The sequence below is a fragment of the Topomyia yanbarensis genome, chromosome 3, assembly GCF_030247195.1.
Source record: "Topomyia yanbarensis strain Yona2022 chromosome 3, ASM3024719v1, whole genome shotgun sequence".
In the NCBI taxonomy this organism is placed as follows: domain Eukaryota; kingdom Metazoa; phylum Arthropoda; class Insecta; order Diptera; family Culicidae; genus Topomyia; species Topomyia yanbarensis.
The window spans coordinates 256191702-256219443 of NC_080672.1; the positions used below are offsets into that span (position 1 = coordinate 256191702).

General features: G+C 39.2%; 2 protein-coding genes across 11 annotated transcripts in view; both read left to right on the top strand.

Moving 5' to 3' along the window:
- The window catches only part of LOC131694111 (semaphorin-1A), a 185432-nt gene extending 178477 nt beyond the window's left edge, over positions 1-6955 (top strand). For 4 of the 6 annotated variants that reach the window (XM_058982520.1, XM_058982523.1, XM_058982519.1 and 1 more), the window contains 6 exons: positions 448-855; positions 922-1257; positions 1437-2486; positions 3236-3407; positions 3492-3738; positions 4214-6955. In XM_058982520.1, coding sequence (XP_058838503.1) covers positions 448-855; positions 922-1257; positions 1437-2486; positions 3236-3407; positions 3492-3738; positions 4214-4243 — 2243 coding nt within the window. In that variant the 3' untranslated portion in view covers positions 4244-6955. Of the gene's footprint in view, positions 1-447; positions 856-921; positions 1258-1436; positions 2487-3235; positions 3408-3491; positions 3969-4213 lie in introns of all 6 variants that reach the window. The other 2 variants (XR_009306408.1, XR_009306409.1) reach the window with 2 other exon arrangements.
- Positions 6956-13739: 6784 nt separating this feature from the next.
- LOC131694290 (negative elongation factor E) overlaps positions 13740-27742 on the top strand; it is a 315399-nt gene continuing 301396 nt past the window's right edge. The window contains exons 1-6 of one of the 5 annotated variants that reach the window (XM_058982899.1): positions 13740-13854; positions 13910-14013; positions 14131-14311; positions 14392-14843; positions 14906-15017; positions 15082-15275. In XM_058982899.1, coding sequence (XP_058838882.1) covers positions 13933-14013; positions 14131-14311; positions 14392-14843; positions 14906-15017; positions 15082-15158 — 903 coding nt within the window. In that variant the 5' untranslated portion in view covers positions 13740-13854; positions 13910-13932 and the 3' untranslated portion in view covers positions 15159-15275. The other 4 variants (XM_058982902.1, XM_058982901.1, XM_058982900.1 and 1 more) reach the window with 4 other exon arrangements.

Genomic DNA, 27742 nt, shown 5'->3' on the forward strand with positions numbered 1-27742 from the left:
GTACTTTTTGGACGTAGCTTTGCGTAGCGCAGGATTTTAGGGATTTTTTAAATAAATCACGAAGTTTCCATGTGAACGTACACATTTTTTAACTGTCAAAAGCGGAATGAACAAAGATATGGCATGTCAACCTTTCATCGGAAATCATCAAATAGATCAATAATTGGAATTCTTAGTTTTTATAACCAGAATGATCATATATAGTCGAAGCCATTTAGCCTATAAAAGAGCATCATAAATTATATTTTATAGATATAAATTACGCGGATATGATTCCTCTGTAGTTTGTTAGCTATACCAGTCCGGACACATTTGACCCCCGTTGATAGTTGTCTCGTCTTCCCAGTCTTTTTTTCTCAATCCCAATATTAATTGATTATATTTGAATTTCTAGCGTGTCATGTTTTCACCCCAACAACCAATCCTGTTCGCTTCCCTCTTTTACAGATAACACGATACCAGCCTTTTTCGGCAACAGCACTGATTACTTTAAGCTGCTCGATCAGGACGACAATTCGATACTGATCGGGGCGCGGAATGCGTTGTACAACATCAGTCTCGATCGGTTGATTGAGAACACGAGCCAGCGAGTGATATGGAGCTCGTCGGATGCACACCGGGAACTGTGCACGCTCAAGGGCAAACTGGACCAGGATTGTCAGAACTATATCCGCGTGTATGCGCGGGTAGGGGCCAATAGGATTATGCTGTGCGGGACTAACTCGTACAAGCCGTTGTGTCGTTACTACAACATACTTCCCAGCGATGGGACCATAGCGTATGATAGCAACGAAATGGAAGCGCTCGGACGGTGTCCGTATAATCCGCTTCACAACAGCACTTATGTTTATACAGGTAGGTTTGATGGGTTGAGTGGCATAGTTTCTGGTCGTTATAATTAACTTATTTGTATTTTTCTAGATGGTCACCTATACTCGGCGACGGTAGCTGATTTCTCGGGCGCAGATCCGTTAATCTACCGAGAGCCACAACGGACGGAACAGTACGACAGTAAACAGCTGAATCAACCGGCATTTGTAAGTGCTGTGGAACACAACGGATATGTGTTGTTCTTTTTCCGTGAGGTCGCCGTTGAGTACATGAACTGTGGCAAGGCGATTTACTCCCGTGTTAGCCGGGTCTGCAAGAATGACAAAGGAGGACCACATCCGCTGAACGATAAGTGGACGTCGTTCCTAAAGGCGCGATTGAACTGTTCTATTCCTGGGGAATATCCGTTCTACTTTGACGAAATTCGTAAGTACATTTTTTTACATTTGTAGTAGTTCACTGCCGTGTTCCTGTACATTTCGACGCGAACGTTCGGTATTAGTACGACTATTGATCATTTGAATTGATAAAACTTACCAGCGAGTCTTCTCATTTACGAAATTCTACACAACCGTTCTAAAAAATGTTCATCTCTCTCCCACCAGAATCTACCACGAAAACCATCAACGGCATCTACGGAGGTGGAATGAACCAGATTATCTACGTGATCATGACCACTCCAGAGAATGCGATCGGTGGTTCGGCCGTCTGTGCCTTCTCCATCCAGGATATTTTGGACACGTTTGAAGGTCCGTTCAAATCACAGCGCGACAGCCACTCCAACTGGCTGCAGGTACCCCAGAGCCAGGTACCGGAACCACGTCCAGGAAAGTGTGTTGACGATAGCCGAACATTGCCGAAAGCATCGGTTAACTTCGTCAAAATGAACACCCTGATGGACTCGTCTGTGCATTCTCTACACTCACGACCAGTTTTCACTCGTGTCAGTTTACTGTACCGGCTATCGGCAATCACTGTCGATCCACAGGTGAAAGCTCTCGATGGCAAGACGTACGATGTAATTTTCGTTGGAACAAACGATGGAAAGGTTATCAAATTCGTTAACATTTTATCGTCTAACTCGACGGAGGATGTAAAAACGGTCGTCATCAGCGAAACGCAGGCTTTCCCCTTAGGGAATAAAGTCAACGAGATGACTATTTCTAAGAAGAACAAAAAGTTGATAGTGATAAGCAATGGGAAAATTATATCGCTCCCATTGAGTAATTGCAACGAGCACGAGTTCAAATCCTGTCGCAAATGTTTGGAACTGCAAGATCCCTACTGCGCTTGGGATGATGTTAATCGGGAATGCCGCGCCATAGAAGAGATACACACCAACAGTTATTCTATCGAGAACCTGTACCAGCGGTTGGATGGATCTAAAGTAAACGAAATTTGCAAAAAGTACGACCAACGTGACCAGCGGCAGCACAATGCGGAGGATAACGACGTATACACGCGCGTCGATGGATCGGGCAGTGCCGAGAAGGAGAAGCCCAGCGAAGCGAAAAACGTAGTCATCATACAGTCCACCCGGGGAACGGTGTCCGCGGTCGGTCCAATCGATATAGATAATGAGATATCCATGACCTCGATCGAAGGAAGCGAGTTGACAAACAAAATCGGTCCCCACCAGTACCATCATAAAATAGGTGAGTTTCGGTGATAACTGTCTACTTGGTATGCAAACGCGCGTGTCAAGATCATACTACTCACGCAGTAGCCTACTTGCGCAATTTTTAATTTTTTTCTGACTGGAGTGTTTCGTCCGCTGGGAATCAAACACTACAAAATAAACATTGATACCCATCGAAGATGGCATTATTAACAAATCCTAAAATATGCGCGTCAAGACACGCCGCACATTTCGACTTGTATTCGGTTTTATTAATAAATGCAGGCAGTGTGGCCAGATTGGCTACGCACCGCATATTCATAAATTACGTAACACAAACATTGCCCAAAATTGTCTCCCCTTCCACCTGTCAGAATTACGTAGTTAATAGGTTTGTTCCAGTACCAGGAGAAACTGGAAGTACTGCGGAGAAAATTGTTCCTGTACTCTCTTCTTCTCTTTTTTCTTCTTCTGGTAGCGAGTATTTTTTGCTTCTGTTTATTCCGGAGTGACTTCCATGTACTGGAACAAAGCTAATGACTGATCCCTAATGGCAATGAAATTTGAAGTCACTTTGTGTTAATGAGCTAAAGATCATATTGGTTTTGCTATTGTCTATGGATAGAAGTAACAACACAATATTTCAAGTGTGTAGGTACATCCGCGATTAATAGTTCTCAATGAGCTTAGTTTCTGCAATGCGGTATATATTTTACAATGCCTTCGATCAGAAAATCGCATGCACAAGCCATCGTTACGAAACTAACAGTTATTCTTACCTTTCAGATCCCTTCGTAAAGGAAGACGTCTCGGTAGCCTCGCTAGGATGGAAATTCTACATTATTCTAGTAGTTTTTTCGCTCGTCATTGGAATACTACTTGGTTTTCTCATTACTCGCCAGATGATCAAAAGGCAGTCCTTTCACGGCAGCAGTGAACATCGAAACCAGTTGAATTGGTAAGTACATAATTGAAGTCCCCCAAATCTATACATGCTACTTCCTAGACCCGTCGGTTTGACTTTCTGCTTGTTTCCCAATAGGCACCACGCTAAGAATCTGAGCATGCTGTCTCAGAATCGAACCAGCGGGAAGGACGTCAATCTACTAATGAACACTACCAATCAGTATCATACGCAGCATCAAGCAATCGTTCAGCAGCTGCAACAGCAGCAAAATAACATGAAAGACAATATCGATTTTGACTTCAAGGATCGAAGCGTCGAGTGCAAAAATTCAACGGAAAATCTGGAAAAGGACATCAGCAAAGGCATGGGCACCCTGCAGAAGGTGAAGAAGACGTATATTTGATAGTAAGACTGACTGCTTTCGGTGATTGGGACAAAATAACCGCTCGCTGTGCTAGTGCGCAACCCCTCCCGCAACCCATACATACACACACTTTTCGATATTTCGACCGCCACTCAAGATCTTCACCAGTTGGATTCGTCAAAATTATCTCTTCTTCTTCTGCCTGTGGAACGTTTCTTCTTCTTCAACTAAAGCACATTAAGGTACAGGTACAGCAGGTCTTTTTCTGTTTGTTAATAATTCCTTAACTAAAATCAATCAATCATCGCGCACTACGTTTTGGAAAGTATCATCTGTTTAACTAAAATACCATACATGCTTCCAACAACAGTAAAAACGAAAGCAGAAATTGCACTGATCGTGGTGCGATAACGGTAGCAATAAAATCTAAAACACTAAATAACACCCCTGAAGTTGACACGTAACATAAAATAAGAATTTCTTTTTCCAACAGACTCGACAGTTGAAGACATTCAAGCCTTAGAAGAATTGTGAGTAAATTCAAAGAGCTACAAATGTAATTTGTAACTTTCTTAGCATTGCGTGAGAGAAGCACCGGGACGGAAAAAATGTGTGTACAGGAAGAATATTATAGTGAGAGACTGCGTGCCTAGCACAACCCATTCCCTGCCTAGCCAACCACAGTTGGCCTATTCAGAAATGGAGGCCTTACAGTAGTAGAACAAACCACGTGCCCATTCTGCACAGAAACGTGCGCAAATGACAGGAAATGCCTTAGTGATAATTGTAATGTCATTATCACTGATGAACCCCAATAGCATAGTAGGCCGACAGCCATTCGGGAACCTTACTCGGAAGCCATCGTATGCTTCGATTCCCAGAAAAATGTCAATACAATGCCTTACATGAGTAAGCAACCCTCGCCGAGGGCACTAGCTTATTACGACACGAACGATCAAATTTCCAGTATCTGTTAGGAAAACAAACCTCTTATAATTACGAGTGGTACAGCAGGTTGGGCACCAAATTCTTAGCTGCATGCATTTTCTCTGCGAGGTGTCAAAAATGGGATGTGTTTTGTTAAAATTGTTGAAAAATGGTTCTTCCAACCGAAACAAAAACAAATTGGCAACATTTAAAGGTGCGTTCGACTCGAAAACAAACCAAGCCAAGCTTGGTTGCTTTCGTCACATTTACTAGGTTAAGTTTGTGATGTGATCGTTTTCGTGTGCGGCTAAAAGTTTGGGGTCAGCTCCAATTGTACAAACACTCATTCATCTTTCATTACATTAATGATCTAGCGAATAGCCCGTACAGTTTTAGGCTTAGTAATCTTCGTTTTTTAGTTAACAACAAATGTTTTACAATAGCGGAAGTATTTCTCAGTAAATCGACAGTCATGACAGGACAGGACCCCGTTCCCTCTTAAGGGATTACACCGCTGTAGAATATGGAAAAAGATTCTGTAAAATGGTATTTTCAATACTAAATATGAAGTACAAAAAACAGTAATTTAATCACAAATTGCGGCTATGCAGCATTTTTCCGCTGGTTCGTTTATTCAATGGGGTCCACGTGACCGGAAATCTTAGTTTTTTTTTAATTTTCAAAAAGCCAATGTTTTTGCGGTTTACAAATATCCAAACGGTTTCGTGCCGCCTTCCTCTTTTTGAAACCCTAAAGCAAGCATGGGGAAAATCGCATCGTGAACAGATCGTTCGCGCTTCGCAAGCAAGCTTTCTTCAGTTGCGATGCATTCTGTTAGCTTCGAAAATGATACCTAGCAACCTGTCGTTACGGACACATGCGATTCAAAGCTATAACAACCAACGAAGAAGCACATCAGTTGTGTTTTAATTCTTTCCTTCCCCAACGCGGATGGCTTCGTTCGCGAAGCTCTTCTCGAGCGGTTCGCGGTTTGCATAGGATTTTCATTATACAGTTTTATTTCATTTTCATATTCGCACAATATAATTAATACTTGGAAAACCATATACCATTTTAAAACTAGCTGATAATATTAAAAATTTGCAACAATGCACTGCTAACAAATAGGCCGCAAGGAACTTCAGTAGATCAAATTGCTAGTAGTGTATCACAAAACTACCCATAACGCGATCTGTCAGCAAAAAATCCAGTGCAAAAATAGGTACTATGTTTTAATCATGCATGAAGAAACCTTTGTGAGCTTCGCGAAGCTACGTGACAAACATTCACGAGCGAAGAATTGACGCTGCTCTTAAATTTTTTAAGCTTCACTTTTTATTCGCAGTTTGCCCATCTAGTGACCTGCTCTGAAGTTATTAGACTTCTCCCTTCGTGCGTTGATTATGGTTAATTAGTGAGCACAAAATTTTGACTACTTTGTGATCCACAGTTAGAAACAGTCGCGCGAGTGAACGAATTTTCCCATGCCTGCCCTAAAGCAAATTTTAGGCGAACCTAAAAATTCGATTTTTGAAAATTCTACAGTGGGGTAACTCCTTAAAGAAAAACAATTACGATATCGATTATATTTTTATTATGCACATTTTATTTTAATTGCTCAAGAATCTCAAGCGAAAATACTCCGAAATGTATGCTGAACGCGAATCGAATGGCAATTGTGCATGTATTTTCTGTAGGCATTTTATTTAAGGTTACGTTTGTTTAGTGCAAGCATCCCACCCTGGTAAAGGAAAAAGCAATATGCATTTTGACCATCGTCATCCATCCATTTAGGCCACAGATTACGTGACATTTTTTCGGTTTACGTCGACTAGTTTGTTCAAATCATCATGTTTCGCAAAATTAGGCTATGTAATGTCACCTGAGAACAGATTTTTATATATTTATGCTTAGTTAAATACGAACAAAAAATGTGATAAACTTGAGTATTTTTTATTTTGTATTGTTGTAGAACAGATCTACGGCTTCTTTTTACCTCTAGGGTAAATTAGGTGTAGACACCATCATTTCTAGAATATTTCATCATAAAAATGAAGTGTGAATGAAAAATGTTGATAGTTAAATACTATGAAATGCTTGTACTCGTTGAAGCATGGTCGAACAACACAATTGTATCTTTTTTAGGATATTTAATTTCATGTTTTAGGTTAGTTTCAAAATAAAATGACGTAATTTATCCGACACAGAGTATGTGAGAATTGAGAGTGGCAAAAGTATGTAAAATTGTTATAATTGTAAATATTTGATTAAGAACATTTACAGAGAAATAAATATATAGAAAAGTAAATTCAATTCTCTACCAAGAACTAGAACAAAAGAAGTTTTTCACTATGTGGTTCTGTAACGTTGATCCGAATGTCATTCTCCTTAAAGTCAATCACCCGAATGACGTCCGGCCAAAAGCTATTTCCATTAGCCGAATGTCATCAAGCAGAACGGACACTTTTCCCAAATGCCATAAACTTGTCTTGTCTGAATGTATACCCTTAGCTTATAAGACCATTATTATTTCCATCGTTCAAACCACCTCCAGCAAAATCTCAATAAGAGTTTGATGCCCAGAAAATAGTTTTGAGCATATCTTCGTTATAATCATTCCCGTCACCGGCAACTGGGATTACTGTCGGTTTAGAACAAAAGTACATACCACTGGTTCCGTTGTCTTTGCAACAGCAGTTTGCCCAAGAGTTTTCCAGAAATATGAGTTGATTCCTTCTTTCAAACATGAGTAGTTCTTTGAATTTGTATTCCAAATAGCCCTCGCTATTTTGGTGATCGTTTGTCCGGTTTACTCAAACTTAGTAGTTGATTCCTTCTTTCAAGCATGAGCTTTAGAAGATTCCCTAGTCTGTTTTTCGCGAGACTCGAACTGAAATCAATTTTATTTAATTCATTGATACAATTCAGCTACGGTAGAGTAACATACAATTAGTTTCTTCCCGAATGTCTTCAAGTATATAATTAGGGTTGCCACTCCTCCTGGGTTTGACCCGGAGGCTCCGGTTTTCGGAAGCGATCTTCGGGCCTCCGGGTTTTACATCAATTTCTCCGGGTTTGGTGGGAAAAAGTGCAATTTAAATTTTTGTGGAATTATTTTATTCTTTGCAAAATATTTAAAAAGTCTAAGTTAACTATTACTCTGGTACAGATTTATTTTGTCCGACTAACTTTTCGTTTCAAGGTGGCGAGGATGAGTTCACCAAATATTGCCTATTTCTTTCACAAAGCAATGAAAATGAAAAATAAACCAAATTTACTCCAAATTAAGGAAAGTAATATTTCGCTATACGCTACAATTGAAATGTTGCATCCCCCTAAATCGCTCAAAATGCCGTTCCAAAGCTTTCAGAAGAAAGGAACTTAAGCTGATAGGCCTAAAACTCTTGGCTTCTTCATAGCTTGAGCGCCCCCCTTTGGGAATAAATCTAACAGTTATTTCTCGCTATGCTTTCGGGATATACCCGGTAGCAAGACTGGAAAACAAAATCTTTTTCAAGACATGTTTAAGAATATCAAATCCCTTTTGCAATAGCACGGGAAGTATTCCATCTTTTACGGGTGATTTGTATGGAGCAAAGCTGTCAACTGCCCACTTGACCGATTCAGTGGAAACCAGTGTACGTACTAACGCCCACGAGTCCGAATCACCAGCATGAGATCTGTGAACATTGTTCAACTCCGGATCGATACAACCTGGAAAGTGTGTGTCGAAGAGACAATTAAGAACAGAGTATTCCTCATGTATTATGAAACTAGCCATAAAAAAGGGGAACGAGTTGGTTCAATAACTAGACCCAGACGAACTTAAAGATTCTTATAATGACTTATTTTCATTGGTTATTAGCAGGGTTTAATTTCCCATAACAATATAATTGTTAGTGTTGCTTTATCTCGCCCAAAATCTTGACCAAATGCTCATTTTTCTTTAAAAAATGAGGAAAAATCAGGAAAAAGCTTAATAAACTCGTAAATAACGTCAGAGCCAGTAGTCGGACTAAAACAAAATGTTAAAAAATTAAAGGGTTGTGTACAGGACACGACCACGGTGACATTAAAAATATAGCTTTTTTATCTATCACACATATCGACACACGTTCTTGTTCACTCGCCTGTTTTCATATGTTACAATTTGCTATATACCCTCCCCATTAAAACATAATTTATTGAAGGTCTTTTAACGGTAATCTATTAATTAATCAAGTATCTCACTAGGTGATTGGCATTATTAGGCTGATCCATCTAGTAAAAATTGGCTGGTCTGTCCAGAAAATATATTCAAAAGAAAAGTTCCATATTGAGAGCTGTGATGAGGAAGCCCACGCCCGCCAACGGAAATATACAGATTCTCCATAAAATATGAAATTTCATTTTCCATTTAAATTTTCAATAATATACTAATGAACTTAAGTAAACAATCTTAAATTTAAGTATTTCTTGATCGATTAGTGGTGGAAAAATGAAATTATTTGATAAATTACATTGTTATGCAACGTTCGCACTACCAGTTAAAACGGGTTTTTATGCTATCTTGGTGACATTTTTCTTGTTGCTAATTATTAAAACGTGTTATAACTCTGTAGTGTAAACATTGTATTATTAAACCAATTCTGCAGCGTTTTATGTTATATAGGTGTTTTATGTGGTAATAGGACTGACATAATTATATCTTCAGTACAGCGGTTTGTTTCATAATTTAAAACAGATTCATTTTCAAATTTAAATTAGTATACCCAACCGTATTTGTTGTATACCTTAAAACGCAATTAGAACTGTGTTTTAAATACATAGGGTAGGACAGATATTCTGACTGGTTAAACTGGGAAAACAATTTTAAGTCCAGTAACGCTTAAGACATGGCTTGAATTTGAATCGAAAAAGAACACCCGCTTCAACTGCTGCTGGGACGGTAAGTTCTGTTTTAAAATTTTCCGTTGTGTGCAGTACGAAACAAAAGTGTTTGAAATTAGAAAACAAAAAGTTCTGCTGGGAATGTGATTGTTTCCGATGCAATTACACTCAGATTTTTCACGCAGGGGATACAGGCCGTGTAAATGAAAACCGCGTAAATTTAAAAAAACGCGTTAATGAAAACCGCGTAAAAAAACCTGAGTGTTCTCTCCTATATAAAATACTACGCTGCTGAACAGTGCAATAACAACAGAAGCACGTTGTCAGATGCCTTACTGATAAAAAACATATAACCGAAATATGAAACATGAAAACCAATAGGCTCTTTAGCCTACGCAGCTACAAAGCGCCGTAAACATGGATTAACAAGTTACAATGCACACACATGCATAAAAATAAATATATATTTTTTCAAACGCAACACTCTTAAGCAGCACACACCGTATTGAATTAAATCCAAACCACCCCACCCACCCACTTTGCAAATCATTCTGTGATACCGTGCTGGTACCCGAAAAATCCGCACACGGCCACCGCTGCCGAAAATGCATAGCGTCTACCGCTTAGTGTAGTGCCTAGACGCTGCAGCCATGATCTTACCCGTTCGACATAAGAACAAAAACTGATTCAAACGGGTACGCGTCACCTCTATTTATAAACTAACCGTATATGGTTTAGTCACTTAGGTGCGAGTGTTTGCAAATGCCAACGTTGCCGAAAATCGATAGCGCTTATTGCATCGCCCGGAGACGACGTTGCTCGTGTGGGATAAGAGCAACAACTGATTTAAACGGACATGCGTTGCTTCTATTTATGACTTTTCGTGTTTCATTGAGCAACTAAGCTGCCCTCTTTTGACGGCTGTGTCTGAGAAATCTGCCTCACGAATGGTATTTTTCCCGTTTTTCGTGAACTTTTTAATTTTACCAATTTCCAAAAGTCTACTTTTATTGGGGAGATATTAAATTATTAGGTGTTAAGTTAGGTGTTTCTGAATCGGTTGGTGTATGAATGATTAAAATCCATCTAGTAATATCGGAGTTATAAGCGTGCAAACCTTACATAGTTTCGTTACATGGGAGATAGTTTAGATTTTAGAATGACACCTAGCCCCAGATAGTGGAGTAAGACATTTTTAATGTCAAAAGACCGAAAGTGCATGAAATTACCTTTAATTTAATATCATAATTTTTCATATCGATGCACTACAATCTAAGATATTTTGATTTTACTTGCCCTACTATAGCAGCGGAGCGATTTCTCAATCATAACTACCTTCATGATTATGATTTGTTCAACCCTTAAAGGCGCAAACCAATTTTGTTTTAATTTTCTGAAAATTGTCTCACAGCTTTAATACGTTACTATGATGCTATTGAGATGATTTTCGTGATGTTGTTTTAAAACAACATTGGGCATTTAAGAGTTAACATTGGGGGCTGTTACAAACTATTGAAGTAAAGATCCCACAAAAAGTGGTTTTCGAGTAGATGTTTATAAAATCTGTATAAATTTTTATGATCTTATGAAAATCTATATTCTGTAGCAAATCTATATTTGCGCCTAAAATCTGTATAATATAGATAAATCTGTATAAATGACAGCTCTGCTTGTAGAACTCGATTAGGTTTTACGCCAACCGACATAACTCCACAAAATGAGCCGGGTGCAGGGATGCGAACGGTGCCGGTAAACTACATAATTTCCCGTATATTTACATTTGCATAAGCCGGACAGCCCGCTACAGCGACACATCACTACTGCTGCTGCTGCCAGAACGGTAGCCAGACCGAGTACACTTTTCCGTACAGCAGTAAAATACATTTTTGTTTTGCTACTGTACTCCGGCTGTTCGGTGAGAGTGTGGCGCAGTAAAGCTCGCTTTGTACACTTTTCTCTGTCCATTCAAAGAGAGAGGACCGCACACGAAAGCGTTTGTGCCGGTCGTGGCGTAAATGAACCGCATTCATTGTCGTTGTTTATGGTTAAAAATATTAAACAGATTAAAAATATTAAAAAGTGTAATATAAGGAAAGAGAAACTGTACCGCTCGTGTCTAGTGGCTGTACTAGGGGTGGTATTTATTTTTATCATGTTACTGATTTACACACAGGCTGCCAAACAGCGCTTAGCGTCCTGCAGTAGCGAATAGCAGCAGAGTCGAAGAAGAAAGGAGAATGTAGGCAAAAATATTACAGCCGTAGAAAAGGTAGGCATTTTGCATACTTGTCCGGGTGAGCTTCGTTTGACAATTCTCGGTGGTTTGCTTGGGAGTTACGTGAGTTCGAATGTAACAGATGAGTATCCATTGCACTCGAACCCACGCAACTGATAAACAAGCCACCGAGAATTGTCAAACATGAACTTCATTAATCATGAGTTCGTTCGTGTCGTTATCTTGTAGAACTCAATTCGACATAGATCTTTTATTAGGGCTTAAATCGCAAATGTATAAACAAACTGCGTTTTCGCTATTATGGCATTATGCGACTAAAATACAGCGCAAATTCGTTAGTTGGGTCACGACTGCGCCCCAACTAGCGAATCGTATCCATTAATTGGGGCAACTGACAGCTGACAAAAATTACCCAAGGGAAACGCTGATTTTTTGTTTTCTTTCATAAAAAACAAACAGAAATATTTTACAATTCACAAAAGTTGGCTGTTTCCTTCCAGTTTAAAGTTGTTTTATTGTGACAAAGTATGTCATTAGTGTTCTTTTTGCCATCAATTATTGTTTGATAAATTCCTTCACATAAAACAGGGAATGGATACACCGTCGGGAAAAAACCGATAAAGCACAAACATACTACGTTGACACTATCTAAAAAAGATTGGATAATGTGATTGAATACATCAGAGATGACCTTCAAAAGTTACTAAACTAACGTCTCTGCGACACAAACTAATTGATGCTGAATGGAAGAAACCAAATATTTAACACATTTATTTCACTAAAATCATTCCGAAATATGAATTCAAAAAATATAATTCCATTGAATTTCAAAGTATGATTTTTTTCTGGATCGCCACAGAAATCAACAAATGAACCCCTTGAATTCAATGACATTCAAACGTCAATCAGTTTTTGACTTTCAGTTTTGACATAAGAGTGTCTTTTAGTTGGGGCATGCCCCAACTAGCGAACACCCAACTAACGAACCGCCCAACTAGCGAACATCCAACTAACGAATTTGCGCTGTACTACAAGATTGAGGTGAAAATTATTAAAAATGGTTTATAGATCGATTTATAATTAAAGAAAACAAAACCGCGAAACATACATTTTCTTCGAGATTACGACTTAGGACTTTCTTCTCATATGGAATATAAAGGCTAAACCACAGACTAAGTCTGTGGCTAAACTAACATTTTAGACAAAACACGGGCGCATCGTTATTATGCACAAAATTATTCCGTAAACGGCGGTTCTATTATATAAATGATAATTAATGAGCCCTATTAAAAAATATCCTGTCAAGCTCGTCTATTTACCCAGCCCACAGAGTTAGTTTAGCCCATTTACCGCGCCCTTCTGAATAATTTGTTCACGGTTTAGCCCTTTCGCAAATGGCGATCGATGAAGGGCGCAATCACGATTGGAATGCAAATTGGGCGTAAGCATTCTTTTCGTTTCTACCCACTAAAACACATAGGAATCAAGTTCTTTGTTATATTGTTATAAGGTTTAACCAAAGATGCTTTAGGAAAAACATGGTCATAAAGTAATTTATACCTACAATAAAAGCTACATTTAGAAAAACATCGTCGAATATTGAAATTAATTTTACTCCATTTGAGTAAATTGCGACTGAGGCCCTAATAAAAGATCTGTATCGAATTAACAACGCAAATAAAATGAAAACAAGAATGACCGTTGACTTATTTGACGTCTAGGACACCAACACAATTGCAATGTGTATAGACAACGTACATATAACGCGATGTTTTCAAATCGCCATCTGATTTAACCTCCTTTGGCAAAAATTCCACTCGATTTAACCTCAATCTCGCACTAACACAACTGCACATGGATTAGTCAATTACGGTTGAAGTCAACTGTTAACTGTCATTTCGACGAGGTATGATTCGAGCCAATAAAGAGATGACCAATGAGAATTGAGAAGGCAGTGGGTAGTCCCTCGGCGGGTGAACGAAGTTAGCCCATTCCTCTTGAATGTCATCGTGTTTTAAAACAACATGATCTAAAATAATAATTTGTAGTTTTATTGCATACGAAAATCTGTTAGTTTACACTGTACATCAGGTCAAGGAAAGGTAGTTTTGGTTAGAGATAATAACATTAGGAGCGAATTAAATTTTATATTTACAGTGGTAATTTTGTATTAGTTCACGATGGTTTACATTCACTTTCCATCGAATTTAACAGAGGAAGAGCTTATGTTACAAGCAAAATACGCCAAACTGAAGAAAAAGGTGATGTTTCGTTTATTTATTAACACCATTTGTCAGTTTCCTTGACCTGACAAATGGTACAACCACCAAGATATCGTTAATGCTAAATAAATTACAATTGATTGTTATATTCTCAAGAAAAAAGCGTTGCAAGCTTTGAAAGCACCTAAACAGGAACCTGAGAAAAATCTCATACCAAAACGTCCTGCAGACGCCCGCGATGCACGCGAAGTGGCACGAAAACTTCTAAAGAGTGGCGCTATTCAAGCCATTCAAAAACCACAACTAAAACAGGAAAGCTCCTTCAAAAGGCCCAAAGGTTAATGTTTTTTTATTTACTATTACAAAATTTAATTCAAACGTTGAATTACTAAATTACAAAATTTTGCCAATATGCAGGTCAAGAACGCAAACGATCTCAGCAGGAATCAAGTCCCGGAGCTCAATATCAGTCTTTTTCGTCAGTTGAAACACCACCTCCAAATCCAACGACAAGTCCGGATCCGCCGCTTATACCGGCAGCAGTTGTGACTGCACCGGTGACGGCGACGGCACCGCCTGTGACACCTGTGCCAGATAAGGAACCTAACCGCATCCCAAATCTGTATCAACAATTTGCCAATGAACGAGACAAAGAAGAGCAGGCCGCTGCCAAAGCTGGAGATTCCCCACGAGATAGGCCTCGATCTGGCAACACGGTCTACGTTTCCGGCAATAAAGTAACGGAAGATTTTCTCAAAAAGCATTTCCATGATTTTGGGGAAATTTTGAATATCTCAATGGAAATCGAAAAGGGTCGAGGTTTCATTACATTCTCCAAAACCGAATCAGCAGATCGTGCTATTGGCGAGGTATGAACAGTTTTTTCAACAGAAAATAATAGAGTTTATTTCAATATGTTTCCGCTTCGCAGCTCCACAGCAAAACTGTTGGAGGAATCCAGCTACAAGTACAATTGGCCAGACGACAACCACAGATTAATCCAATCAATGACGCAGGTTCGTCAGCTGCTTGGTCAGCTCTTGGTAGGTTTCAAACCCTACTTCAAGAGTCGTTGCACTGATACTAATCTTGTAATTTTTCTTGCAGCGACCAATCGATCCCAGAAAGGCAAGCACAAGGATAATCGAGAGCTGGTGTGTTACGATCATGACGACATTTTCTAATAAGGAACCTTATATCCCGCTCGATGTTTGTATGGGCGCCTAACAATTAAAGTATGTTGAGGTACAATATAAGATATCAAAAAATGTACCTTTTGAACATATGGGACCTAAAGAAAGTAGCACTTGCGCACGATTTCGCATTAAGATTAAGACCGAAGTTTGACGAAAAATCGTTGAATCTCAAGATAACTTATAGCGGTTTTTTGGATTTAGTACATTAATTAATAGTTTTGGTAGGTTTTTATCAGAGGTTGAACTATGTAATCCACGTATATGGCACCCCTATCCAATTTGTATTGAACTGACATAAGTCAACATCTCATCGGGCACACAAATTATGGGTTCCACTGATAGTTCACAAACCGTTCTTTTTATTTTGATTATGGAGGTTTTAGCCTTAAGGTCATTCGCCCCTTTTTCGGGTTACAGAAATCTCTTTTTAGAAAAATTTCTAACCCTATGTGCGGGATTGGAAATTGAATCCAGGAGAGCTGCGTACAAGGGAATCGATTTATCAACTACGCTATCTCCACCCCGAATTGTTCTGCTCATTTTGCTTGAAGCTCGATTTTCACTAGTCAGATAACGACATGACTCAATTTTAGACATTTGTTGAAAATCGAAAATTTTGGACAGCTAATTGAAGAAATGTGTTGTTTTAGACATGTCGGTGAATTACAAATACTTCCCACCATTGTGCACCAACAAATTAAACCAACTCGACTATCATAATATTGTGTCGATTGAAATCAATTCTGTTTATTATAAATTCACTTTAACGCGACGTTTCAGATGTTAGCTTTAACCCTTAAATGCATGAAACTCATTTTTCCTCGGTGCTCATTTTTTTAGTTGCGTACGATATATTCCTCTTGTTAAGGCTTTATATCACATAATTCGGTATGTTGCCAAATGGCAACAGTATGCATTTAAGGGTTAAAATCATGGCGGCGTAGCAAATACTTGCAATCATTTTAACGACAAGACGCACATTTTTTTCTTTCATAGTAGGCTTTTGTCATTCAAGAAATTGCAAAAAAACTGCTGCCAGCGCGATAATCTTGCCGTATCGAACTACGTGATACACTAAGTGCAGGGAAAGCAATTACTGTATTATTTTACACGAATTATTCCTGCACATTCCTGCAAGACACGAAAAGATGAGGTCGGATGTCGCGAAAAGTTAAACAGAAGGAAAACGTTACATCGTGTGCTTGCTTTTCCATTTCTGGTCGAAGTAGAGGTAATATCATCTATTACTGTCCGCGACTAGGAAAAATTTAAACTCCAGTTTTGATGCATTACGCGAACATAATCCGTAGGGCTGTATATCCATAAACTTTTATTTCAAGCTTTCGGTTGTTCCAAAAGAGTTTCCGAGTGTAATGATTTGTCTCGATTTTTGTAGCACGCTTGATTATATCACATTACACAGTACTAGAGCTGCTGTTTATACCGATTTATATGTATTATACAGATTTTAAAGTGTCAATGGAGATCTAATATAGATTTTCAAAACAATAGATTTTACAAAAAACTCATTAATAAAAAAGCCAGCAGTCTTTTCTAACGTTGGTCATTTCAAACGTTCTGTGACTTTTTATAACTTTAACTTTCTGTCTATTACTATATATTTATTTCCTTCAGCAACAGGCCCCTTGGCCCCAATGATGGTTGCCTAAAATAATTACTTTTCGAAATTGCCAATATTTTCGCTTGTATCGAATTCTGCGTTCGGTTGAAGTCAAAGGCCGCCGCCACACCGTTAAAAATTCGCTGGAGTCCGGTAACAGCGCTCTGGCAACCATAGTTGGTTCTCCTGAACGGAACTCGCAGAAGAGAGTTATTAGTAGAGCTGGAACACGGGCTTGAAGATCCAGACGTCCGAGGATTGTAGGGCAATCCACCCTGGCAGAGAGTAAGTCCGAGACGAACAGGGCTCGAGGGCAGTCCCTCCGAATGCTGAGTGTATCGAGATGTATCAACTGGAAACGGTTTTCATAGCTCGGCATTTCGAATCTGTTTCGCCATGGAGATGTCGAAGGGCGAAGCGTATGAACCGGACAGCCTCGATTCTGTCAATCCCGTTCTGATAGTACGGATTCCAAACAGCAGAACAATATTCTAGCGTTGAGCGGACCACGCAATATAGCGATTTAAGACAGTATACGTCCCTGAAGTTTTTCGCTATTAGCAAGATGAACCCAAGCTGTCTTGATGTCTTATCTACGATGTATGAAGTATGTGGTTTCAACGTTAGTGCCGAATCCATAATGACTCCGCGATCCTTGATTTGAGAATGTCTTGGAATGGTCGACTCGAAGAAATGGTAGTTCAACTGAGTCGGATGGCGTTTCTGCGTGAACGTAACGATTGAGCATTTACTCGGGTTTAAAACCGTTCTGTTTAGATCACACCACGTACCAAAGCTCTCAAGTTTCCTCTGAAGAAGCTCGGCATCGGTTTTATCCCGTATTTGTCGAAAAATTTTCATGTCGTAGGCGAAAGAAAGGCGGGGTCCTGTAATATGGTATTGACGTCATTAAAGTAGAGTAGGAATATTACTGGACCGAGATGGCTTCCTTGTGGGATGCCGGATGTAGTGAAGAATGGTGCAGATAGACAGTCCTTAATGCTGATGTGGAGTTGCCTTCCATCAAGGTAGAAACGAAACTAGCGCAGAAGTTGTCCATGCATACCGAGTTTGCAATCCGTCAGCGAAACCATCGAGTACATATGTTGTGAACGAGAGCAGGTTGGTCGTTGTTGATTGTTCTGGCATAAAACCGTGTTGGTCGTCTGTAATGTAGTGTTTGCAGTGAAAGAAAATAGGGTCTAAAACAACCAGCTCGAATAGTTTTGATACGGCATTTAAACACGAGATTCCCCGATAGTTATCAATGTTCGATTTGTTTCCTTTTTTATGACCGGAAACATGTGTGCTGCTTTCCAGCAGGAAGGGAATGTTCCAGTACTGAGTGACAGCTCGAAGACTTCCCGAAGTGGTTCACTTTTTGATGCACTTTTTGACAAAAATCGAGGGAACGCCATCTGGCCCCCGGTAAACTCAGGAATCAGGAATCAGTAGCGTCTGGCTCAAATGGCACGTTCCCCATGTTGATCGGAGATTTGTGCCTTGCCAAGAATCGTCTTTTCATCATTCTCCTGATGGGAAGGATTAGGGAAGTGGTAAGGTTAGGGGTAAGGAAAACAACGACACAGAACAATTAAAACAGAGGATACTGCACCCCCGGAGTGATGCTGAACGATCTGCAGGTGCTACAACAGCAGAAATAAAACTTCCAACCCCCGGAGGGATTTAGAACCTCTACTCAAACAGTGAGCGGATATATCAACACCCCCGAGGGGATATTGAGATAACAGAACGACAACACCCCCGAAGAGATATTGTCATTCAAATACGGCTAAAAAAACTATAGCTCTTTACCAAACTGGGTTAGGAACAAAAGCATATCCTTAAATTTCAGCTCTCAGTACATAGGTTCATCTATGTATGGAGAACCAAAAATCCGGATGCGCAATTGCATTAATACAGGGCAATTGCATATCAAATGATATGATGTTCCGTAATCGGATTCACAAAGATCACATGAATAATACTCAGCGCGCTGAATAGTAGCCATGTGATAATTGAGTTTGCAATGTCCAGTCAGTGCCCTGACCAGAATACTGCAGTTGTGCTTGGAAAAATGCAACAAATTTCTTGACATTTTCGGACTCACATCCGGCAGAAAAGCCTTTGTTTGAACGCAAGTTTGCAAGCTATGCCAATGGTTGGTATGTTCGAATGCAGCCCAAGAGCGAATCTTGTGCTTTATCCAACTTATTGCCAGGGGTAGAACTGGTTCTGGACCAACGAAATCAGTCGCAACGCCAGCTCTAGCCAATTCGTCCGCCCATTCATTTCCAGTAATACCGGAATGACCAGGTACCCATAGAAGGTAGATAGCATTTGAAATGCTAAGTTCATCGATTTGAGTTCGACATGCGATTACTAATTTCGATCTCGAATCTGTCGAACTAAGTGCTTTCAGGGCAGCCTGACTGTCAGAGCAAAAATAGATTCTTTTACCGCTAATTCCCTGTTGAAGTGCGGATTGTACGCCACAAAGAATCGCAAAGATTTCTGCTTGGAATACGGTACAGTATCTACCAAGCGAATGAGATTGGTTTAATCTCATCTCATGACAATAGACACCAGCACCGGCTCGGCCCTCCAACAAAGAACCGTCCGTATAACAAACTACGTATTCTTCAAGTTGTCGCTCCATCCAGCCAGACAGCCATTCTTCACGAAGAGGAATTTTCACATTGAAAGTTTTAGAAGGAAAACTACATGTGAGTGTAAGGTCAGTGGGAGCAAGTGTATATTCATCCCAAGTAACCATTTGGGGCCACAGTCTTGTGTGGCTAGTTACACGATCTATTGGGTTACTGTTCCAGAGCCCAGTAACCTTAAGACGGTATGCACAAGAAAGTGCTTCTTGTTTCAGAAACACATGTAGTGGTTTTATGTTCAAGAGTGCCTCGAGAGCAGCAGTAGGTGTTGTCGAGAACGCACCAGTCATCGCCATCAAGACCATCCTCTGAAGATGGTTTAACTTTGATTGGATTGTCATGACTTCTCCCTTCTGCCATTAAACAAGGCACCCGTATGCCAGTATTGGTCTAACAATTGTTGTGTCGATCCACTGAATGTACTTGGGTTTGAGTCCCCAAGATTTGCCGAAAGCCCGTCTACATTGGCCAAAGGCAATGCAAGCTTTCTTGATCCTGAAATCGATGTGAGCTGTCCAATTAAGTTTTGAGTCGAGAATTACTCCAACGTTCTTAACTTGATCTTCGACAATAATTTCAGAGTCAAAAAACTGCAATGGACGAGCTCCGGTTGTAATCCTTCGTTGCGTGAAAAGCACCATTGAGGTTTTATTTGTATTAACTGATAGTCCAACATGAGAAAAGATCAAAGTAGACAGTGAACAACGGAAGACGTGAAAATTTTTGACACGCTTCCATCTGCGTTAAACAAATTCTCATGAATACAAATAAAAGTTAAAATTAACTAAATATTTTCTAAACCAGCTACCGTTTAAGTTGTACAGATAGGTGTGGAATTAGTACCTGCTTTTATCGGATATTGTTAATTTGTGTACGCCTCATTGCGGTATTCAGGCCAGAATCGAAACCGTTGAAAGAAGTTCTTTGTGATACATTAAAAGAGAAAATAAAAGATTTGGAAAGAGAATTTGAGACTGAAAGCAGAATATTTTGTCCAGAATGCTCAGATTACCGATGAGATGAAGCGACGAGAATTTCGGCTCACCCTTGGATGTGTTCTACTAGCGTGGCATATGAGGTTTAACGAAATCAGCTAAGTATCACAAGTTTGAATGTTTCACTATTATCGCACCATTCAGATGTTTATTTAAGTCAGTTTATGAACATACGGTTATGTGTCGCATTGGTCAATGTGTGTCTTATGGAGTGTCAAAGAGTTCAAAAGTCTTAAACCATGGATTGATCTTCGTTGCGAAACAGGCGATGTTGTCACAATAACTTTTCTAATTCATCTGCCCAATTTTAGTCATTAGTACTGTAGCCGCGAAAAGTAATTTTTCTTATGGTGTTTTCGTTTTTTTTTCCTTAATAATATAAAAATAATAATTTAATAGCTCAATTCTCGACAAATATCTGATTAAGGCTCAAAGGCCGGATGTTGGAATTCACTTTCACGGGAAGTTCTGAAGTAACCGTTATTACCCAAGCATGATGCATAGCAGTCAACGAAAGAGAAAATTTTTCTCTTTTGTTTGCTGTCAGCGATCGTGTTGGGCGATTAGTGGTTCGTCCGGAATTGTCCTCCAAAGTGAATTTTGACAGTTGAGCCCTAATCATAAACCTAATCATATGTTTGTCGAGAATTTAAAGATAAAAGTGTAATGAGCGAGTAAAGGCGCTTTATCCTAGGCTTATTAGCCAGGGCAAGGTGTAAATACCTCTGTCCCATCCCAAAGGACCAAAGGAGTGACAATAACCTTTTTAGCAAAGTCACTCCCAACGATTTATCATATCCCCTTCAAACGGAAACGGTTGGTACGGTTGTCCTCGTTTCTTCCTCCTTTAAGATTCAAATTATTCGTTAATTAAAATATTCATTATTTGAATAATTTAATTTCCGTTTAATTTTGAATCATCTTTAAACCCAACTCTGCACAGTAGGCCTGGCCGTTTTAATATTTGCGACATATGAAAATATGCTTCAAATATTAATATTGACAAGAAAAACACTATAGAATAACTGTAGTGTTTTCCAGGATGCTTTTCAATACTGGCTGTGTAAGGGTTAGAATAGAATAGAATAGATTAACTGATAGTCCAACATGAAGACACCACCGCTCAACAACACATAAGGCTTGTTGCATCAAATCAAAAAGTGTGTTAATGCAAATACCGGTGATCACCATATGACAATCATCGGCGAAACCATACGTCGGGAACCCAAGCTCATTTAGTTTTCTCAGCAAGCTATCGGCGACAAGGTTCCATACAAGTGGTGACAGCACACCACCTTGAGGACATCCGCAGACACTCAGTTTCCTCATCTCTACTTGTCTTAACGATGAGCACAGATGTCGGTTGCTAAGCATTGCGTGTATCCAGTTCGTGATATATGAAGGTACTCCATGATCTCGTGCTGCTTCCAAAATGGATTCGAAAGACACGTTGTCAAAAGCACCTTCAATATCAAGAAAAACTCCTAAACTTGATTGCTTTTGTGAAAAAGCTTTTTCAATGTTGTAGACAACATTGTGTAACAGGGTGGTAGTAGACTTCCCCCGCTGATATGCATGTTGCATTGCATGCAGCGGGTCCTCGCCCAAGCTACCATCCCGAATGTAGTGGTCGATTAAACGTTCCACTGATTTGAGAAGGAAGGAGGTCAGACTGATCGGTCTAAAGCTCTTTGCCTCCTCATAAGTGACGCGGCCACCGTTTCGAATGAATTTGACAGTTATTTCCCGCCACGCTAATGGAATGTATCCTGTTGCAAGACTGCAAGTAAGAACCTTTTTCAAAATATGCTTGAAGTGTTCATATCCTTTTTGTAGTAGAACTGGAATAATTCCGTCCTTTCCCAGAGACTTATACGGAGCAAAACTTTCAATCGCCCATTTGATCGATTCGGTTGTCACAATTCTACGAGCAAATGCCCAAGAATCAGAACTGCCTGAAAAGAACTCAGGGGCAGTCGTCAGTGATGGCTCCATACAACCTGGAAAGTGTGTGTCAAAAAGACAGTTGAGTACTACATCTTCGTCAGACGAATATTCACCATTAGCAGTTCTAATGGGACTGACATGAAAGTCTTTCGATTTCGAAAGTAACTTATTTAATCTACTAGTCTCGTTGCGACTTGAGACATTTGTGCAGAGGCTTTTCCAAACACTTCGCTCAGAGGATCGAAGGGCATTTCTGTATGCTTTGCGAGCCTACTTAAATGCCTCCGACCCGTCCCTGCGTCTGCGATTCCAAGCTCTCCTACATAACTTTTTGAGTCGAACAAGTTCGGTATTCCACCAAGGTGTTCCTCTAGAAGCACGCATAACTCGAAGCGGACAAGCCTCTTGGTTTGCTGCTACTATGAGTGAGCTTGTTTTATCTACGACCTCATCCAAATCACTTGGAGATTCAATCGTCGGAAGATACCCATAAAACCTAGTCGCCAAGCCCTCTTCGTAGAGGTCCTAGTTCGTAGATTTGGGATTACGATAGGTGACGATATCTAGCGAGACGTTTAAATGATCAAAGACGATGTACTTATGATCAGATAACGACGGTTCAAGCTCGTTTGGTACGAGCCAACTCATGCGTAATACTGTCAGAGCAGTTACATCTAACACCTCTTCTCTGCCAGCTCGTGCAAAAGTTGGGCGGTTTCCTGCATTAAGAATGTGCAGATTTGTACTACTTAAGTATTCCATCAATTCGGTGCCTCTCAAATTGATATCAGAGCTGCCCCAAATTATGTGGTGGGAATTTGCATCACTGTCGATAATGAGAGGAAACCCATTTCTGCCACAGTACGATACAACCCTTTTGAAATCATCAGAAGGTGATGGTTCATTATGCGGCAAATATGCCGAACAATAGACGTATTTCTTGTTTATGTTGTCAACAGTCATATTTACCATGACAGTACAATTATCACGAGTTGTGAGGTCCGATATAAGACAAGCGTCAATTGCACTATTCGCAAGTATACATGCACGAGGCATTTCACGTGGATTTGTCATGCCACTTTTGTTGAAAGCTACGAAGACGGGGTTAAGTAGCTTTCCAACATAGATGTTTCCTTTATGGAAATACGGTTGTTGAAAACAGCCAATCTGATAACACTGCGAGTGGTGGTGTAGTTTCGGAGGCTACCCAACAACAACAAGTGTCATCGAGCGAAACAGACAAAGGAAATACTCCAACAAAGTAGACAGACGCTGAGTGCGAAATCAATAGTAGTTTATAGTAATTCCCCAATTAAATCTGCCCTAGTTTTTATCGGTGCGCGAACGTAGTTATCCTGACGGAGATTAAACAGGATCGTTGTGATTGTGATCAATCGTACGGTAAGCAGATTGCTATATAAAATAAATTGTGGCTATAGATTCCCACCGGCTGGTAGATGGACGTGGTGTAAGGTTCTCACACTGTCTGCATTTGTGTTTGCTAGGACCACATCGGAGTCTGCAGATAGGTTCTAAACAGCAATTCCACTCACAACTACGAGGAGTGACGAAGACCAGCAGTTGTGACGAAGTATCTTGAGTCGAACATTAGGGTGGCTCACCACCACATGTGAGTGTTTCATGCATATTGTATTAATTAAATTGCAAAACCTAAATTGAAAACCTATATTGAAAACCTAAATTTAAAACCTAAGTTGCCTAAAATGAATTGAATTGTATAACCTAAAATTTATATACCCTAGTTATGTTCATGCTGATAATAGATATATTGTTTATAATTTTTGATGCTAGAATTCGCTGCAGAGACGAGTGAAACATATCATTGTTCCTTCGCTATTTCTAGGAGATAGAAGACTGAATGTAAGTCAAGAATTTATGTTTGAACTATATCCAATAATGGCCAATAATAAATTTCAGCTTAAAAGCTGTTTCAGCTGATACTGCTAAACGGAGGTTATTCTTTCTCCTCGAATCACCCGCGATAGTGAACAAACTTTTAAGATTCATGGTAGAATCGAGCACTGCGTAGTAAGCAAGTGGAAAGTGTGCGAAGTAAGCAACAATATGAACTCAGCCCGCGCGTGTGGAAAATGCCGCACAGATGGCTTGGTGAGCCAAATGATTGGATGTGACATGTGCGATGTGTGGTTTCACGTCGATTGTGCTGGTATCACGAGTGAGAACACGGATCCAAACAAAAGCTGGCGCTGCGAGCAATGTTTTAATGACGAGGTGACCGAGGTTGCCAGTAATACTAGCCGAAAAACCACGATGACGTCAAGCAGCGTCAATGCGCGACGGGCTGAGTTGCAGGCCCGTAGCCAGGATTTTGTTTCGGGAGGGGCTTAAAAATTATTGCATAAATGTATTAATTCTGATGACTTGAAACAATCACTGGAAACTGAACGTAATTATGAAAAGTTCTTAGTGAAAACAATTCCAAAAATAAGACAATAGACACTAAAAACTCTAATAATATGTTGCCTGTTACAAGAAAGGCTATAGTGCATCGACGAATTAAATTTGATTATTTTTGATTTACAAGTTAGAAATTTCTCTAGTTACAAAAATGAATAGTCAAGAGCTCAAAGTATTAAGGGCTGCTTGAAAATGGTACGCTGCATGCTACGCTGCTTGAAAATGCTACACATTCGATACACCTTTACAATTTGTAGAAGACGCTAAATTGGAATGAGTAGAAAAATATCCAAAAACCCACCTCATGAAACTTTACACGCATTTGCTAATCAGAAGAACGAAACCAACGTCAAGGTTGTCCCCATGAATAGGAATATATCAGTGTGAAATCAAAGTTTACCGTTGCAAAGAATGTCCGAACAAAGTGAATGTCGAAATTTGCTTCAAATCTTCTGATAAGGCAGGCGATTTGTAGATGCAGAAAATAGGTTCAACTCCTATTTTCATGATCAGGTTTCTTTCTACTATTACTAGCTCTTTGACTTCATCCGAAGTTTGCGTTAACTCGACTTTATGAAATTTTCAATTTAAATGATACTGATCATGTCGTAATCAAAACAATCCTGAAAAAACACATGTTTTTTTCATTTGACTCTCATAGGTAATGGGTTAAAGACTATCTTCGACAACATTATCAGGCAACTCAGAATAACTATCTTTTTATCTATTTAAGTTGATTCTTTTTAGGTACTTTTTATATCATTGTACTTATGAATTAAAAATATCGTAGACTGATTTTCCTAGATCCCTAAAACTATAGTAAAAGTCAAAATGTAAAGTGAGTGCAAAAACTACTGATTTCACTACAAAGCAAGAATGCCTTAGCTCTATTGACTTTTGACAATCTTGCAAAACCGTTGTAACTTGAGAAGATTACCTAGATTAAGTAAATATTATATTTGAACATTTTGGTTTTATTTATTTATTTGAAGGTTTTATTTCGGAATTCGTGGGGTTTTGGACAATGTCAAATATATATTTCAATGATTTAATCTACTAATGGAAACTACCCAGAATTTAATCTACTGAGCGAAACTGCTCAGAATCTATTCACAAATCGAAAGAAAATTACTTAGCACTGATTACTCAATGCTTCTAATTTACATAAAATTTGGTAAATATAACATTGATGACACCACCAAAATAACTAGAGACTATAAACATAGATAATAATTTCAGCATCACTTGCTTCCGACACATGGAAGAGAACACATCGCACTTGCACCTAATTTGCCGAGGCTTTCTTTTAGAGTTGTCTGTTTTAAATTACAGCAAATTATCCGTTTCCTGTAAAACTTTTGCAAAACTCTTTGCCAATTCATTAAACAAATACGAACACTAATCTGTTTAGTAATAGGTTTGTTTGTGAATAAAAATAATTAGCTCTTGATTTTTTTCAATCATCATCAAGATTGGAAGAGATGTATGATTTCTTGAAGAAAGTTGTAATGTTTGTCTGATTACATGTTTGTTTTATCACTATTTGGGAAAAAGTTTCAATTAAAGTTGTTGCACCTAACGCAACGAAGACGAAATGAGAAGATCAGAGCGCAATTCGGAAAGAACTCGTGTTGAGTGTATAGTAAAGATAGAAGAGTGATCTTGAGTCGATTTAGATTGGTTGATTTTTTTCCTCTCTTTGCTCTCTTATTTAAGATTATCTCTCTCATTTTATTCCATAACGAGCAAAAACGGAACGAAAGACTGTCACATACTTAAGACATGAAATCGAAACTGTTATCCCAACTTATTGACTTATAGATTCAATCAGTCCCAACATTTTAGTCCCTCTTCGTGATTGCCTATTATTTTACCACTTTTTGCCCGGTCCACTTTTAAAAGAATTTTTTTTGCACGTTTGTCGAAGATATCGAGGATTTACGGATTAACAGTGTATTAGTACGGAACGAATTACTCGTAACAATGAAATGAAGCGTTAATAAAAATGGTATTGCGTTAAAATGATGCGAAATGAAAATTCTATTCTCGTCTCAATCGTTCTCAGATAAATTGAAATACTTTTTGTGTAGCGCAGAGTAGTGTACAGAGAACAGAGTGTACAGTGTGCACTGACCTAATACAGAAATTCAAAATTGTGTGCAATTCAAAAACTTATCATTTAAAAATAACAAACTGGGTCGTGGGTCTTTTATATATTTCCTTATGTAAACAATAAAAATAATATAACGAGTTTATGTGGTTGTCCTACAGATCTCGCGCAAGCGCTTAGCCATTGCACGTGGAAACCTGTTTACGAGGCGAGGAAATATTTTTTTCCTCACCAACTATGGGGGGGAGTAGTTCATTTCTATCTCGCTATTGTACATTTCCGTGTCATCATCGTAGTTGCTGCCTTTATGTTCGCGAATATCTTCCTTGCTTTTCGCCCTCAATAATTGTCCTTCCAAATAGATTCCATTTCTCCCAAATATGACATTAATCTGCGAGTAAGCGGTATCCGATCTTGTAGCGGAACATTCATTTTCTCATAGTCCATATACAGAAGGATCTTAATTATAGCATTGTCACACACAACCTTGTGCTTTAAGTTGTGCGAAATGAATGGTTTCGTCTGCACTAATTTGTTGAGCGCTAAATGCCTGCCATGGTAGAACTGGATAGAGCCGGTTTCCGAAAGTCTAATCTCTATTTACACCTTCAGGATGCGAATGATCAATAATTTTATAATCACCGCATTTGGCTGGAGCACCAATTCTTGCTTCTGCTAATCACTAATCTCGACAGATTATTACAGCTACAATTAAAGTAACAGTCTCTTGTATTCTTCAGACAAGGCACACAATATAAAAGTTACTTTTTTGTTGTTCGCTTCGCACTGGCTCG